Raw genomic sequence first — 17,476 nt, forward strand, 5'->3', positions numbered from 1 at the left:
GACAATCCCTGCTGTGGAGTTTTTTTTTTTTAAGGCTGTTTCTGCAGCGTGCAATCACTTTGTCCAAAACCTCATTAAAAATAACATTAAAGAAATAATAATTGTGCCGATGGTCTTGTTTGCCTTTATAACTCATAAAGAGACATGTGAATTAATGCATACAGACATGCAGATTTTCTGGAATGGGCTGGCAGGTGTTTTAGCAACAGCAAACGAGCTCACATTGTATTACCCTAAACAGTTACTGCAATGGTGGTACCAACAGTCAGGAAATGGCCTACAGTTTATCGTCCTTTACCCCACTTACTCTGTACAGTTATGAACACTACATGATAAATAAAACAAATAAAGTAGAACACGTATTCCAATCCACAGGGAGATTCATTATAATGTTGGAGAGGTTTATTAAAAAGTTTAACAGCTCAGATAGAACCTTGGGATTTATCAAACGTTCTTTGCTTTGTTAACAGAGACGCAAAGCTTTTATAACCATTCTATGAAATACATTTTTTACAGTGTATCAGTAGGATAGGAAAATATTTACAATTAACAAAAAACAAGGAACTTGTTCTTTTTAAAAGTTTATTAGAAGAGAAAAAAATGTTTATAAAACAGATATATCAAGAATATAATCTGAAACAAATAAAACATTACTTCACAAATTGCCCAATTTCCTGTACAATGTCTTATCATGAACAGCAGGTTCTTATTTTTTTTCTGTCATTAAAACCCACAAACAAGCCAGAAGGAAACTAAATCCAGCTGTACTTAAAAAAAAAAAAAGATCATAAACCCTCCCTAACGTTGTCTTATGTGTGTATTCCCTTTCCCCCGAAGGTTAACCTCATTTCATGTCCATGAAGCGGATGTCCATTATCAGAAGAGTGTGTCTGGGCAGTGGTCTTGGTGCTGGAGACAACACTTTCATCACCTGTAGTTGTGTGTCCACAAAAGTCACCACAATAAAGCCACATACAGGACTCTCCACGATACCCTTTTTTGAACCCTCCTCTCCGTCCTCTGCACTGCTCACACTCAGCACATGATACGTGAGGTCTCTTCCTGGTGTAACAGGCACCAGCTTTAGCTGTGTGTCATCCTGAGACATTCCTAGAGGCAGACACGAGTCTGGGATGGATGGTGCGCCGATCTTGTAGATGCGGACATCTGAGAAACGAACTTCAAAAGAAAAAGGGAAGAAAGACACTCCACGGAAGCCATAGAAGTACTCACGGATCTTCTCATCCCGGGTATCCCGCCTGCACTCCTTGGAGCGCTCCACCACACCCCCGGACTTGGGTAGGAGCACAACCCTCACAAAGTGAGGGAGGTCTCGTTTGAGTTCATTGTAGAGCCTCTCATGGTCCAACACCAGCACCACATCCACCTCAAAAGCAGAGGCACAGTGGACCAGAGCCTGGTATCCAGAGCCTTTCACCCAGCCGCAGGTGTTGATGATACAACCTCCCACACTGGCCTTTCGGTTCACCTCACAGCGCTGTGAAAATACCTCGGCAAGGCGTGATGTCAGCTGCATGTGGGAAGAAAAGGATAGATGAATGTGGGGAGAGACAAATGCAAAAAGATAACATTATTCTGAACCTGTAGATAGGAAGTGGGCTGTTGGCTCCATACTGTTTTGTTGTGAAGCATTCAGAATCTCTCCTTTCTTACCTTATTGTAAAGTTTGATGTTTGTCCCTGGGGTCGTGGAGCCAAAGTGGTAGACCAAAGGCGCCTGGACTGAGAAGCCCTCCTCCACATCTGCTGGACGCTCAATGCACAGTGCAGACACCGTACCGGGTACAGAAACCTGAGGAGCAGAATTTATTTTCCACTACATATCAACAGGGGATGAGACTTTAATTGTGGTCTGATTTTGCTCACTCATTGTTAACATTACTGTCAATGGGTTATCTGATATTTTGTGATCACAAATTTGCACAAAAATCCTGTGCTTTCATTTATTCAGCTCCTTATATTTACTACTGTTGAAACTGTGTTCACTATTCAACTCATATTGTCTGCGATCAAAAATGTTGTGCATTTGTTGAAAGAACAAGCTCCATAAGCATGTGTTGCTTTTAATCTGAAACAATTATCTTAAGCAAAAATAGTGGCATAAATATATATATATATGATATCTATAAAATAGATTCAGTACTCAGTTTTTTTGTTGTTGCATGAATTAAAGACGATGTGTTTCTATGAACGCTGCATCCATGATTATTATTTGAACTAGAATTGATCTTACCCCGCTCTGTCCGACATCCAATTCCACAAGCGTTGGCCTCCGACCAACCCTCACAGCATAGCTCAACAGCAGCCGGCACACTGTTGACTTTCCCACATCTGTAGGTCCCACCACCATGACCTGGGGGATGTCAATAGAAATAATAATAATAATAATAATAATAATAATATAAGACCTGACTAACTTGTATATGAAGACTCTTTAATGGGTTCTAATTAAACCTACCCGTGGTCCCCTCTCATTGTCCCGCTCTGCTTGTTTTCTCATCTGTTCCAAGGCAGCATGTGTATTCAGGTAGAGCAACATAGGAGTATCCTTGGACACATAAGCCACCTGTGGCATGTGAGAAATGCTTGTTATTTTAGTTTCTCATTCATCAAATGCCACACACAGAACAAACCCACAGAGTTAAATGTGATAATCTTTCAGTAAGCTAATATAGGGGGGCGGGGAGGGGGGTGTTTACATTCACACCCTCTTCAACTGGTGCTCACCTCTGGCTTCCCATAAAGATTAACACTGCAGCCTTGCCAGGTGAAAACTGCGATCTTCGAGCCTGGTCCGAAGGTGTACTTCTTGTTGCGGTTCAGTTCTGACCCGAACACCTCAGCCATCCCTGTGAGGAGCTCCAGATCCACCTGCTCGGCTGCCTCCCCTGCCTCCACCTCGAACCGAAGTTCAGTCTCCTTCTCCAGGTCAAACCGGGTGCTCACCTTCCCAGTTGCCGGAGCCTCTTCACTCGTCTTTTCCACACCTTCTGTCGCCATGGCTGGCAAGATGTTACGGGTTGTGTTGTCTGTGCAAAGAACAAGTTACATTAACCTGGAAAATACTGTCATACAAAAAAAAAAAGCCCCCAAGCACATACAGTAGTTAAATAAGATTTAGTTATATGCTTAATTACATTTTAGCACCGTCTTTATAAATGTACTAACAGTGAGTCAAAAAGATCTAGAATATGAACTTAATCAGGAATTCTTAACATAATTATCTCTATCGAAAAACACTAACAAATCGTAATATGTCGATGAAAACGGATCACGAACACATCAACTTATCAATGAGCTAACTCAGACTTGCTAGTTTTGCATAAAGGCAAAAAAAAAGAAGCTACAATCGCTTCAAATGTCAAAAAAAAAACTATACACGTTTGTCATAACACAGTCTACGAGTGCAGCAACTTACAGACTTTATTGTCCGCTGAGCGATGAATCGTCCCAACACTCAACACTGAGTACACCGCCTGCCAGGACGCAGGATGATTACGTCAAACTCGTAGCAGCCAATCGTGATCGAGGTTCGCTTTGAGGAGTAGGTGGTGGGAGAGAGAGATAGGGCTGAGCTAAGTATGACCTATGACCCATTAAATAAATAACCCTCTCAAGTTAAAATGCAAGTCTCTCTATCTTCAGTTTTCTTATACATGGTCACTATTAACTCTGAGCTTCGAATGTAATTAAGACACAGAAAAGCAAATGGACTACTCACAAATGCAACTCTGGATGTAGCAAGCACCTTAATAGTTTTAAATGTGCATTTCAAGGTCTGTTATCTGAATAGTTTGTTTCATTAATCCAACTTAATGCAGAGAAAGCTCTCTATGGAGTTTCGTGTCATTCCTTTAAACGGGGGAAATAAATATATTATTCTTACCAACAAATCTCCAGAAACATAAATATATATATTAAAAAAAAACAATGATTTAGAAATTACAAACTCTTTATTAAACAAAAACAGACACAACAAAACTATAAACGTTTGAGAAATGGGGGGGGGGGAACACTTGAAGAAACAACAGCAGGACTGCGCTTGTGAGAAATGTGTTGGGAGAAAGACACTCCACTAGGTGTCACCATTTGATCAGAGAATGTGAGCTGCTGGAGCCTCGGTCATCAGAGGAGGGACAGAGAAAATCCCCGTTGGTCCCTCCTCATCATTCTGCTTCCACTGGCCACATCCCCGAAACATTTGGCTGCATGAAAGAAAACAAATGCTTTTGTTAAAGTCTGCAGCGTCTCTTACAGACCCCCAGATAGTAACCCATGCCTTCCAAGTTCCTACAGCCCTAAACATACACAACACTTTCTCAAAGGATGAATGTTAAGTTGAATACAAGTAGGTCATTAAAATCTGCAATTATCACCCTTGCTACTTTAACCGTACTTTGACACATAACTTGGCCTGCCATTAAAATGTTACATAAAAAGCTGTTAGCTTTAATGTATCGGGTGCATGATGAATGTGCGTCAGAGCTCAGACTAACAAACAGTTTCCTCTCCCATCAGCTGGTGACTCATTAAAATGTGACGACATGAGCCAAGCGCAGGTTATGACACTGGCTTTGAGGATAATATATATATACACTGTATATATGTGATGGAATCCAGACAAATATTGAACACCAATATCTAATTTCATGAGGAAAAAAAAAAGGCAATTGCAGGACTTTAATTATGTCACAGAACGGAGAATAAGTTGAAAATGAAAGTCAACCTTTAAGGCCTTACATGTATAATGGGTGTGAATGTTTTTAGTGTTCTTCGAGCCTCAAACCAAAGTTAATTCTTTCACCATGTGACAGACGACAACGTATTAAATCATGACAAACCTTCACAGAGTGCCTACTTGGCCTCCAAAGCTTCTTGTAGCGCATCAACTACAACATCAGGTTGTGGAAACTTCAGTTTACGAGGCGGGCCTTTCTTTATCCCAGTCCACAGTGATGTTTCTTTAGAAATAAGACAGGGGAAACCTTTTTAAAGCACAAATGCAATGTCCAAAGTTGATTAAAATGTTCTCTGTACTGAACAATGCGTTGCTTAATACAATTACATAGTAAAATAGTTCGCGTTTAAAAGTTTGCACCATCAGGTAAGGGGGTTTGAAAGCCTCCATCAGAACATTTATTTTCTCTTGCACATCATTGCAGCATGCATGGAAACAGATGTCATTGTCCTGATTATACTGTTACAAAACACAGAATTTTGAAGAACAACCCCGGTCCAGATCTTGATGAGATTACTGCCTCTTTCTGTTTCTGTCTGCTTCTAGGCTGTGTGGGCTCCTCTGAAAGTCATCAGCAGTACTTTTTATTATGTCACCCAAAATGATCACTAAAGGTCAGCCTCGTGCAGGGAGCAGGGTTAACGTTAGCCAGTGTTTACTGGCTTTTGCCGATATCACATGCAGCTGTAGATATCAAGGGCCAAAAAAAAATGCATAATGGCATATTAAATATGGTGTTTCCCCACACATGGAAAATATTTCCTGACCATTTTAGCATGTTTTCTGTCAAAACAGGAAAAACAAGTGAAGAGAAATCAAACTGCTGATATTTAGAGAGAAGAGGTAGATATGTGTGTGTGTGTGTGTGTGTGTGTGTGTGTGGAAAAGTGAAGGGAAAAGGTGGTCAGATGAAAGTAGTTTGTGAACAAGAACTAAAATAAGTTGGAGAACAAAGCATAATTATAATATAAAGCTACTTTAAGTGTAACCTAACCTAATATGAAGTTTACTGGGTGGTTGGACATGGTACACTGATTCTAACCTGATTAATCCTGATGCAGTGTTTCCCCCTACCATTATACTCGGGGGGCGATTTATTTTTGGGCTTTTTGTGCATTTATGTTTAGGGATAGGATAGTGGTTAGAGTCGGAAATCAGGGAAAGAAGTCATTTAAGGATACCTTTCCGATAGAAAAGGACAGCTGTCATTAAAAGTAACACATGAACACCAAGATTCCTTCAAGTGTTTGTGTCGCCGTGTCGGCATGTCAGCTTGTCCCCCCCCAACACTGTAAACCTAGGGGAAACACTGCTGATGCATGACAAATGTCAGTGTATGCAATCCTAATATGAATATACACCCTAACCTAATATACATAAGGTACAACCTCCGCCAACCAGGTGCAGCGTCTTTCTGTGGAAGACACCAGACTGTTGATCTTTTCTTGGGAGAAGACTTATTTGGGGTTTTGTTTTTTTCCCGTTTGTTTTGCCCTCCTCACCTTTGTCTCCATCGAGCAGAGAGATTTCGAAGCTGTTCCTACGAGGTTTAACTGGGTTGAAAACCACTGTAAGTCCAGGGTGGGCAGCTAGAAGGGCAGATTTCACCTCCTCGGCATTACGCCCATACACTCGTCAGCTCTTACTGCAAGAAATAACAGATCCACCAGGTTCATCCATCCATCTTTTTTTGGCCTTTAATTCTACGCACTGTTTTAAAAATGACACTGAAGGTATGCTGATGTATAAATCAGGATAATCAATTATCCAACATTCAGTTATATGACAACTTCTACTTTTACATTTTAATAAAAAATTAGACATTTGGTTTGAGTCTTACAAATGATCTGGAACTCTATAGTCAGTATCTGAGTTCTTGAATGAATGTAATGTGATAGCAATTGCCTTACCAGTGTTCAATGACCACCCTTTGGCCTTCCTGGACAATCTCCACATCTCCTCTGTCTTTCTTCTCCTCTACAGGTGGTTTCTCCTTCTCTGCTCGGACCTCCGCTTTGCGCTTTGTACCCCGACAACCTGAAACCACGTGATACATGTGCGTTTCATTTCATATAGGCCTAACTGATTGGTTTGAACCACAGACTGTAAAAAAATAAGAGATTCATTTAATAGTCGTGTCCGAGAGTTTCAGTAAAATGCCAGATGAAATTCGTTTATCTGATATGATTACGTTGTTAGTAAGTATACAGACCCACCTGCAGAAGACGCCATTGCTGTTACCAAAGTTTCGCGCGTATCAGGAGGACTGTGATTATTGATGTTTGGTCTTTATCTTCTTCTTCGGTAGGCTAGAAGCATCAAATGCGCAATGCTACCCTCTGTCGTTCGTTTTTTTAAGTCTTTGTCAGATTCTTGTGGACCAATATTTACAGTCTATGCCAGACACAGGAGCCTACTTGTCCTATATGGTATAGACAAGCAGGCTTCCGTGCAGATATTTCAAAAGTTATTGTCCAGTTGTCCAGGTTACGTAAGGTGCTGATCCCAGGTCTCTGCTTTGGAGGAGTAAATCTGGGAACTGGATGAGAAACCATTTGCTTTCTCATTACTCAGCACATCTCCATCACCTGCACACATTTGTTGTGTAAATGAGTTAAAGTGCAGAAACTAAGCCTGGGCATCTATCCTTATCATTATATACCCTCGTAATCAGTCATAGTGCCGACATTTAAAAGCTGTTGGTCATCAACAAACTTCTGATCTATAATGTAAGGTGAGGCAGACTGCTGACAGACGTGAGCACACTGACATTATTTGAAGAAATAAGTGTAGCAAAAAACAACATTTCTTTGCTTTCTTTGTTTTTCCGTCATTAGGCTTTCTGGATCCGTCTGCTCAAATCTGAACATAGTGGCCATAGTTCTATGGTGTTCACATACGCCTATACATTAACCGTTTTCCTGATTGAATGTACTTTCTCCAGTATGGAAAAATAAATTGTTGGTTGTGGCAGTAGCCATGGAGGAACAGCTGTTATCAGAACCAATTGACTGATGAGCCAATTATTGATTCCCAATTCCTCATTTATATTTGAAATTACACTACACATTTATTTGATTTAGCACCTTTCCCATCATGTCTATAGCCCGTTTTTTGGTTTCTAGTTCCTTAAGGCAGATTTGCCCAATAGTTAGCCATGAAATGTTTTCTCCTTAGCTGAACAGAATTTCACCCACTTCCTCCTGAAAAAGGTTTAGATTTAGCTGCTGCCCACAGCAGAACGTCAATGCTTGGGCCTGTACTCTGTCTAGTCCTTCAGACATGACTACCATAACTGAAAACCGATCTTATTATTGCAATATAAAAGTTCTTTAAAGCCTGTTCATCAGCTCCCCAAACAGTGCCTGTCAAGCATCTCATAGTATTCAAGACTTTTTGCGTTTATACTCAATTCTGCCAATCACTGCAGAGCAACAGACGGATTTGTTTGGACACCAATACAAAGATCAAATATGGTGTTACCGGAAAAAAACCCCAATACAAATTCCTGTGTCTTGAACAACAAACAACATGGCGGTCACATTTTTGGGCAATCAACCAAATTGTCTAAAGGACGTCACAAGCTGCGTCTGTGCCAACAAAAAGGGCTATACAACCTCTGAGAGCGAGGCGGTGCGACTGACTCATACGAGCTCATCAAATCATAGTTCTTTTGTTCTCTTGTTAACAACCATCCCACACTTCATCTTTGATCTGCCATCCTTCTAACTCTTGATATCTTTGCATATGAATATGTCTTTCAATCAGTGTGTCCGACTTTGTGACACGGAGCAGACACAAAGGCTCAGCAAACTGCTCTTTGTATCACCATCTGCTTTTGCAGTGTATTTTTAGCCATGTACGTAAACCTTCAGAGGACTAGACAGACTGTCGGAGATGGACAGATGCGCCCTGTCTTCACCTCTTTCTCCTGTTTAATCCATCCTAATGACTCAAGACTGGATGAGTCTTGCTCAAACTCTGCGTCTTCATTCTACAGCTTGGTACCATTTGCATAGAAAAGTAAAAAACAACAACTTTTTATCCCTTAACTCCCCTTTGGGTATTCTGTAAAACACTTTTGTAGGTTTCCTACTTATTCTGTTAATACCACTTTATCCAGTGACACAGATGAACACACATTCAGTGGCTTCGATAAGTGGAAGTCATTGTTTCCTTAAAGTATTTTATTCAGGTAGTCAGCTCGTTTTTTGTCCTTATCAGTTTCCTGAGTTATCTGCAGTTCAGAGGTTCACAACCTTTTAGTCTCATATTTCCATGTGACGGACAAAGAGAGCTGGTCTGTGCAACAGGGCAGCAAATGAAGGTCATCATTTATGGATGAATTGTTGGTGCAGCCCTGCATTGTCATACGCTATATTATTATCTTCTAAAGTTTCAATAAAAGACACTTTGTTCATTTTACTTTCAGGATAAACAATTAGCTTCTTCATTTTCTTCATGAACCCTTTGACGCTAAAATGTGAGTCCCGGTTCTATAAATAAGCCATGTGTGATGGTGGACGTCAGCAAACACACCAGCAACACACAAGTGAACACGCCAACTCATTTGATCAAACATAGAAGCTTGGCCAAGACAAGCATGACCATGTGTGGAGAATGTGTGCCAAGAAGACAGAGACAGAGACAGACAGAGAGAGAGAGAGAGAGAGAGAGAGAGAGCGAAGTGATAGGGGTTCAAATAAAGACTGTGACAGCTTGAATGGAACACAAGCACAAAAGGAAGGAAGAAGGCAGAGGCATAAAAATAGGATATAGAATTAGGGGAGAAACAGTGCGTGATAAGCGCACAGCATCAAAGTCTGACGACTTCTGAGAAATTGTTTATGCGAATGGCCCGCTTGTTACTGCAATGGAAAAACAGTAAATGTGTCGCATGACCACCCAGGCAGCTGCTTTCAGGCACAGAGGGCAAACGCCTACACTTCTGCCTTGAAAAGGGGAATCACATTTGTCACGTTTCTGATGTGCATTATCAAAGTAGTGCAGGTAAAGCTGCGAGTCCACAGACATCCATATGCTGCCATCTGCACATTTCTGTGAAATAATGACCCATAGTGAAAGTCTTAGTCTTCAATATTCAAAGCTTCAAAGCTGCATTCCTCTGTTTTTTAAATCACCTTGACTGTATCAGTCATAATGTGAAATATTCTCCTAATATTGGTCAACATCCTAATGTAACTCTGCACCAAAAGCTTGAACAGCAAAGCTCAATTTTGCCAAACATTCAGGAGACAGTCGTGATATTTCAGTTATTCCTCATCATTAATAATCCTTAATCACACTTAATATTTCAGATGTTTGATGGTGTTTGATAATGCTTGATGTCTGCACCACAACCTGCCTTCATCAGTTTGATCAATTCATAACTATTTCATTAGAACATTGATCTACAAGTCAAACAAAAGTGATGCACAGTGGTAATACTTTCCCCTCTGTGTGTTGTTATAGGGTAATGCGTCCTCAGATTTAATAAGAGCACCTAAAAGGTAAGAATGTGGAAAAGATTCAACAAGTGAGAAGTACTAAAGTAATGAGGCTGTTCAAGACAATAATGTGTTGAGATGATTCATCTGTTGTAAACTATGACTGAGGGAGCTTTCGTCAGAGAGGAGAAAATAAAGGAGAGAAAAGAGGAGGAAGGAAATGTGAGAGCAAGTAAGGTGTGGAAGTGATGAATACTTTGTGAGCTGGAAGACAAAAAAGAAGGGTACGCAACCAAACTTCTCTGACCTTTATGTAATGTGTGTGTAAGTGTGTGTTTGCACATCTTATGTGCATGTGACCTTACACTTGCAAACACATGCAAGGGTGCATCATCAACTCCATCATCGTTCATCGGGTGAGAGTTAATCTGTTGAGGGGGTGTGCTGATTCCGGGACACATTGCCACATTATCAAACTGGCGTTTTCCCCATTCTACCCCTTATCTGAATCATCCCCAGAACGCACAGATCATTTCCTCATGTCTGTGTAACACTCATAAGGTTTCATTGCACTTTACAATCAGACACAGAAAAATACCACAATCGTTTTCTAAGGGCTTTGACACATGGCGATGACCTGATAATCTTTTACTACTGCTTTCTTTCTCAAAGATTATAGTGCTATCAGATGACACTGGCCACATTCAAAATAGTGTTATTATCAGTCTAAAGGATTCTATTTTTAAAGTGTTACATATAACGTGTTAAAGATCTGTCATTTGTCTGTCTGATCATTTATTCAAGACCACATGAACAATTGTTGTTATACTGGACTAACATCAACTCAATGCTTTTATATCAAATGTATGACTAATTTAAGCTTGCTTCAAAATTCTCCATATGAGTTGTGTTTTGGATTGTGTGCTCGCTTTTTAATGTTTCTTGTCCCCTCTCTCATGATGCTTTTGACGTCTTGTGTGAAGCACTTTGAATTGCCTTGTTGCTGACATGTGCTATATAAATCCATTGCCTTGTCCATCTCAGTGGCTTTGTTTCAATCATTTTGTTGTGTTCCTTTGTGGTATCCATGGCAACTAAAGATGGGATGAGAGGGTCACAAAAATACCCACACACTTCTGTTTTGATTGTTTCCTTTTATTTCTATGAAATCATAGCACTTTCAAAACATGTTTTTCTAGAGAAAAATACAGACTGTAGCAGAATCGTTCATTTTCTTTGCAGAAACTAGGTTCTAGGTTACATGTCAAGTTGATTTATACAGACTCTTTGATGTACGGGTATGACAAGGACCATGGCAACCATTAATAATTCATATTACTAGAAGGTGATTGGCATCAAATGAAAAGACTGGAAGTCCCATCCAATTTTTTTCCTAAAGCACACTTTGGATTCGGGAAGGCTCTCTTTTAAAGTAGTGCTTTTACCTACGGACTACAGCATATCATTGCCATCAATTGAAAACAATAATTCTACCAAATCTGCTCTGACATTTTTTGAAAAAATTGATTCAGTAAAAAAAGAGTAAGGTCCGCACACTGTTCAGCTCCCAATGAGCAACTTTATTAATTAAAAAAAATGGATTCACAAAATTTGCTGAAACCAAATCTAAATCTGTTCAGATTTAACTTTTAATTCATAAAAAATTAAATGAATACAAAGATCTTTATGCACACTGATAAATGGACAGGAAAGACAAGCTCATTCATACAGACAACTCGTTAGAAACCTAGTTACACTGGTTTTTGTGAGGACTTAGATCTACAACACACAAATACCACTCACAACAAAAACTGAATCACAACCAGTCAACAGCACAAATCTTCCATGTTTGGTACTAAGCATCTTTTTCTGAGATGATAAAAAATTATTGATTTTGTGTCTAATCTCAGTGAAATGCTTTAGATTTTTCTTTCAGTCCGATTAACACAGAAGTGTTGAGGCTGTCTGAGAGGAACCGACATGACAGGAACATTAGGGGTTCAAGGAGTTAACATTTGTTTACCTTCTGATTACAATCTACATGTCTCTTCTATTACAACAAGCTGTCTTTAACCAAATGGTACCAGAATGAAAGGTACAAATGAAGCTAGTCTTGAAAAGAGATCATTTTGTGATGAGTGTATGTACAGTGATGTTGACGGTATGTGCGAGTGTGGGTGGTGTTCTGTTGGCATTTGAGTTGCAATTGGGAGCAAGAGGAGAGTTCGTCTTACGATCCTCTCGTTCTTTTGTGCCTCTGCCTAAGCTCACCCTGCTCACGTTGTATTGATTTTCTTTTTACTTCTCTCTCTAATTCTTCATTTCATTTTCTCTCCTGCCAAACCTTTTCTTTTGTGTTGATCTATGTCCTGCTTCTGCTTGTCCACAATAGCCCATCATCAATCACCACTTTTCTCATGAAAACAGAAACTAGTGAGTGATAATGTTAGTGATGATTAGTACTTTTTGATGTAGAAAATAGCTGTAGATGAGTCACAACGCCTGCGTTGATTACAGCCGTGTTATCAAAAAACATCTGGAGACGCCACATGCTGACTTCTCTCCCTGACTTCTATTTTTTTGATAACAAGTTACACGTATAACTTTTGCGTCCCTGCTTGTTATAACCTGAACTAACAAGCAGCACCTCCTTCAACCTTGAAGTCCTGTCCTGCTCTTCGGCAACTCAGCTTACGTCTGCTTTTTAAAAACAGCTCCCTGCTTCCTCACATGTCTCCAGCATCAGTGTAGCACCTCCTGGAGGTCAACGAGCTGACTGAAAGGAATCAAGATCCAGGTTTTTGTAAGAGTTGGAAAGAGCAGGGTTAGAAAATAGGGGAGATAAAAAGGATGCAGAAGAAAAAGAGTTCAGCCAAATAGCAAATGGAGGCAGAATGTTACTATGGAGAGGGAGAGGAGGTGGAGGAGGGATGTGGTGCTGGGTGAGGAGGTGGAGGAGAACAGTTGTTTGTCATAGCCTGGTGGGCACTCAAGCTCAAGGCAGCGGATGGAGGAGTCTTCATTGCCGTAGTTGGCCCAGTATTCTTCTTGGTCCAGCTTTGGGAGTGCCGCCTCATCGTCAGACAGTTCGTACTTGGAGGAGAAGGTTTCTACAGGACTTTTAGGGAAGTACTGAGACTTAACATCAGAGAATGGGAAGGCCTTAACTGTATCTTTGCTCTTCTGGTACAAGGCCTTGGATGAGGATGTGGGCTTGTGCTTGGAGAACCACCAGCGAGTTTTTTTGCTGAAGGTGGTCGTTGTGGTTCCTGCCAGAGAGCCGGGGTCAGGCAGAGGGCAGAGGGCAAAGTCGAGCTCTCGCAGGAATCTGAGGTCCTGGCCACGACGTTGGGATGGAGAGGAGCACATGAGCTCTGAGGAGGAGAGGCGGGCCCCCCGAAACCACTCCCAGAGGGGGCGGGCCTCGCAGCCGCAGGACCAGGGGTTACCGTTGAGGCGGAGGAACTGAATGCCTTGGGTGTCTTTCATGGCCTGGCCTGGCAGCTCAGCCAGGGAGTTGTTGAATAGGTAGAGGATCGTCAGGCGGCCCAGGTCACGAAAAGCACGACGGTTGACTTGTCTGATACGGTTGTCATGGAGAAGGAGGCGGTCCAGGTTGACTAGGCCCCTGAAAGCGTTCTCTGAAAGGGCCCGTATGCGGTTGCCGTGCAGGAAGAGATGGGTGAGGTTGACCAGATCAGAGAAAAGGTCATCCTGCAGAAAGTGGAGCTGATTGTCCTGGAGCAAAGTCGAAATAAGAAGAAGATTAAGTGCTTTGGAAAATCAGGTGAGGAAATTAAGGTCGTACAATGAATGCTAATACTTTATCAAAGAACATAAATCTCATCTATCAAGTGAATGAGGCCTTATTGTTTCACAAGTGAAGCCTACGCAAGTGATTCAAAACGAATGTTCACAAACAGATCATTGACATCATGGTGGCTACATAAACTTCTTAAACAGAGTATAATATGATCTATAATAAACAATCAGCTAATTTTTCTAGTCTTCTAAAATGAATAACTACTTGAACGGAGGAAGTACAGAGAAATATTACTGTTCGTCTTTGCTGGAATAAGAGACCTTGCTTGGAGCGTCTTTAAACATGTACATTATAAAAGAGTGTGTGGGTGTGCTGCCTGCTTGTTGGCAACTTAGTGAGTGACTGAGCTGTCCATAACCAGAGGACAAGAGATCAATCCTGCAGAAAATAATGTGTACTGTGTAATGTGTATGTAATCATGTTAACTCGATGTATTTTGAGCATGTATGTGTTTTCAAATGTATGGTATGCAAGTGTGTGTTTGCTCAGTGGCCTTACCTGCAAATAGAGGAACTGCAGGCTGTACAGTTTGTGGAAGAGGTCATGGGGGAGAGTAGCCAGCTTGCAGCGATGCATGTGCAGGCTCTGCAGCTTCTCCAAACCCCTGAACGCTCCACCTTCCAGGCGCTGCAGTGGGTTATCGCCCAGATCCAGCTCCTCCAGCACCCTGAGATTACTGAAGGCCCCGGCTTCAATCCATGTGATGTTGTTGCCATACAACCAAAGCACCTGCAAAAGGAGAATATATAGGATGACAAATGAGAAATATAAGACTATAAAGAATGACCATAAAAGAATGCTTGAAAATTAAACAGGCTCAAAAACACACACTGGTTTTTTTTTTTTGTTTTTTTTACCTGTGTCTCAAAGCCAAAAGAGTCTGCACGAAGCTCTGTAATGCGGTTGTTCTGCAGGAAAACACGTTGTGAGTCATACGGCACACCAGCCGGCACTATGGTGATGTTCTGGGACTGGCAGCTGACTGTCATGGGCGTGGGGTAACACACACACAACTTGGGACATGCTGACACCCCACCCGGCTTCACCACCACCAGCCAAAGTACCAACCACAGAGTCAGTCCACCTGGACGAAGACAAAGACACAGAAGAAGTTAGATCTAATTAAAAGAAAAGGCATTATTGTGCAAGCCCTTGTGAGTTTGCTTTGTGTGTGAAAAAGGGAAATGCAGAAAGAGCGAAAGAGGGAATTCTTTTCAGCTCTTGGCACAAGTCTTCTTTTGCTGTCTGTCTGTCTGTCTGTCAATCTGTTGCTGTTATCAATGATTGTTCTTTGCACTGCTGTGCTCTCAACCATGACTTGTTGAAGGCTCCCAGAACAGAAGGGTTCATATAGCAGCTTACAATAGAAATCATTCAACCATTCATATCCACCTGATCACGTTACATAGGTGTCATAAGCTGTTGTGACAAGGTTACATAACTTTGGATTTCAGCAATTACGGATTAAGAAAATGAAATTTACTCCGAGAATCTAACAGAAAAAAAACACCTAAAAGAGACAAAAAAAAAGTGAATCCCACGTGCATTCAATTAACCTGGTTTCCCAGTTCTCAGGTAAACGATAGGACGTTTCCATGTGAGGTTTACAACGAAGATTGCACGCGTAAGACTGGCAACCAGACCCGGATCAGTTACGGTTCTTGTCTGTATTGATACACCTAGCCTACTTGGCACATCTCAGATAACGGCGCACAAAGGTGGCCACCGCAGGAAAATTACATGCATGAAAAAATAATGGACTTCCCATTCATGCTGTCCGCAAGATTTTCCAGGGGCTGACCTCTTGACATTTTAACAGGTTGGGCTATTAGCTGCACAGGACTGGAGATTTTCAGTGGGCTATGATACTGTTCTGGAGTCTTTTTTTTTTTAGTTTATTTACCGCGAAGTCGACGTGAGGTTAAAGTTAGGAACCATTCCATGTTTGAAGGAAACAAGAAGAGATTGTATTAAGTGGTTTTGGTAAACTTTGCAGGAGAAACAAAAAATAAACCCACAGAGTTAGTTAAGGAGCAGATGACTTTAGATAATCATAACATGACAATCACACGGACATTTACGTCATAAATAGACCTGCAGTTCCTATAAGGAGCTTTACTGCCAAGTCTGTGCGCAATAATGCCCCTCCAGTGCGCACTCTGACTCCCCCTGCATGCTACATTAATAATTTCCCATCTTCTACAATCGAGGCCATAAATTTATACTGATGTTAAATGATAGGCAACGTATTGGTAAAGCTACTTAAAACACAGGCTATGCCAAATGACCGTGCGTAAAAGTAAATTAAAGGCATACATTCCGTTGCTTCCAGTGACACACACGCTGAAGATTACCAAAGTTTGAATGACCGTGTTTTGAAGTTTAGGTTTTGATTCCTACTTAAAATTAACTTGTTTTCCTTTTTTACAGGACAAACTGTAAAACCAGATCAATGCTCAACATTGTCCAAAAAATGTCAAAAATCAGAATGCAATCTGCAGGTGCAAAATGGAGAAGTAGGGTACTCACTCTTAAAGTTTCGGGCGCTGAAGCCTCTCACGGTGCAACGGGTCTCCATCTCGAACCAAAGCCGAAAGCGAGTTAGCCTGCGCGGCGTGGAGGTGCCTGCTGTGCTATCTCTGCTGAAGTTCAGCTCTGGTGACCGAGTTGCTGCCGCTTCGATCAGTGACGTGAAGGAGTCCCGGGATGCTGTTTATACCCGGCCGGTCAGTCGCCCACGGCCGTGTGCTGAGGAGGATCCTCACTACGTCATCCCGGTAGCAAGGGGGAGGGGCCCCGGAGGAAGAGACAAGAAAGGCAGCAGCGGCCGAGCAGACAGGCCTTCACTGAGGCGTCATCTATAGCTTGTTTGCCTGAAGTAAAGACGTTTATTAATATTACTAATAATAAGCTACTTAGAGGCATTGTCATTTTTTAAAAGAAGCCTACTTCTTCAAGTATTAGAATGAATTTCAATTGTTTCAGTTATTTGATAACTCTTCATCATTAAAAAATAAAAATAGCAGTGAGAGAAACCCACAAGAACAGAGAAGAGGTTTTTTTTTTCTTCTCTTATTTGGTGACAATACAAACATTTGATAGGAATAGCCTACTTAAAGCATGACGACTGGTTAGCAAGAGTGATAGTGACTGTGTGGTTACACCACAACACGTGCTAGAGAGGATGGAGGACTTTGAGGAGGAGGATAGGAGGAGAAAAACTAAACTGGTATTTGAGCCAGCAATCTTATTTTGTGTAGGCCAGTTGGAGAGAAGCTTAAAGCCACCTACAAGAACCGATGAACATGAAAGGGAGAACACAGCGGTGGGGCAAGCTGATCCAACATATGGACTCAGGATGATGCATAAAAACAGATAGGCTACATAAATTAGAATACATTTTCCATGTTTTGGTTAGGCATTTACCAGAACTACAATGAGGAAATCT

At 41.3% G+C, this 17,476-nt stretch overlaps 3 protein-coding genes across 3 annotated transcripts in view; all 3 read right to left on the reverse strand.

The window, feature by feature from the left end:
* Positions 1-380: 380 nt before the first annotated feature.
* clp1 (cleavage factor polyribonucleotide kinase subunit 1) lies at positions 381-3,550 on the reverse strand. Its single transcript, XM_061048060.1, has 6 exons — positions 3,439-3,550; positions 2,748-3,022; positions 2,479-2,586; positions 2,254-2,373; positions 1,675-1,812; positions 381-1,531 (listed from the first exon to the last, which is right to left on the reverse strand). Exons 2-6 carry the CDS (start codon positions 3,018-3,020, stop codon positions 845-847), a joined length of 1,326 nt encoding a protein of 441 aa, XP_060904043.1. The 5' UTR covers positions 3,021-3,022; positions 3,439-3,550; the 3' UTR covers positions 381-844.
* A 404-nt stretch (positions 3,551-3,954) lies between these two features.
* The window catches only part of selenoh (selenoprotein H), a 291,866-nt gene continuing 278,344 nt past the window's right edge, over positions 3,955-17,476 (reverse strand). Inside the window, exons 2-6 of the mRNA XM_061048065.1 lie at positions 6,975-7,020; positions 6,669-6,795; positions 6,261-6,403; positions 4,862-4,981; positions 3,955-4,225 (exon numbers count right to left, since the gene is read on the reverse strand). Of these exons, the coding sequence (XP_060904048.1) occupies positions 4,875-4,981; positions 6,261-6,403; positions 6,669-6,795; positions 6,975-6,990 (393 nt within the window). The 5' untranslated portion in view covers positions 6,991-7,020 and the 3' untranslated portion in view covers positions 3,955-4,225; positions 4,862-4,874. The remainder of the gene's footprint in view (positions 4,226-4,861; positions 4,982-6,260; positions 6,404-6,668; positions 6,796-6,974; positions 7,021-17,476) is intronic.
* Positions 11,846-16,752, reverse strand: rtn4rl2b (reticulon 4 receptor-like 2b). Its single transcript, XM_061048055.1, has 4 exons — positions 16,558-16,752; positions 14,886-15,112; positions 14,527-14,757; positions 11,846-13,943 (listed from the first exon to the last, which is right to left on the reverse strand). Exons 1-4 carry the CDS (start codon positions 16,604-16,606, stop codon positions 13,074-13,076), a joined length of 1,377 nt encoding a protein of 458 aa, XP_060904038.1. The 5' UTR covers positions 16,607-16,752; the 3' UTR covers positions 11,846-13,073.

Source organism: Labrus mixtus, chromosome 10 (assembly GCF_963584025.1).
Source record: "Labrus mixtus chromosome 10, fLabMix1.1, whole genome shotgun sequence".
NCBI lineage: Eukaryota > Metazoa > Chordata > Actinopteri > Labriformes > Labridae > Labrus > Labrus mixtus.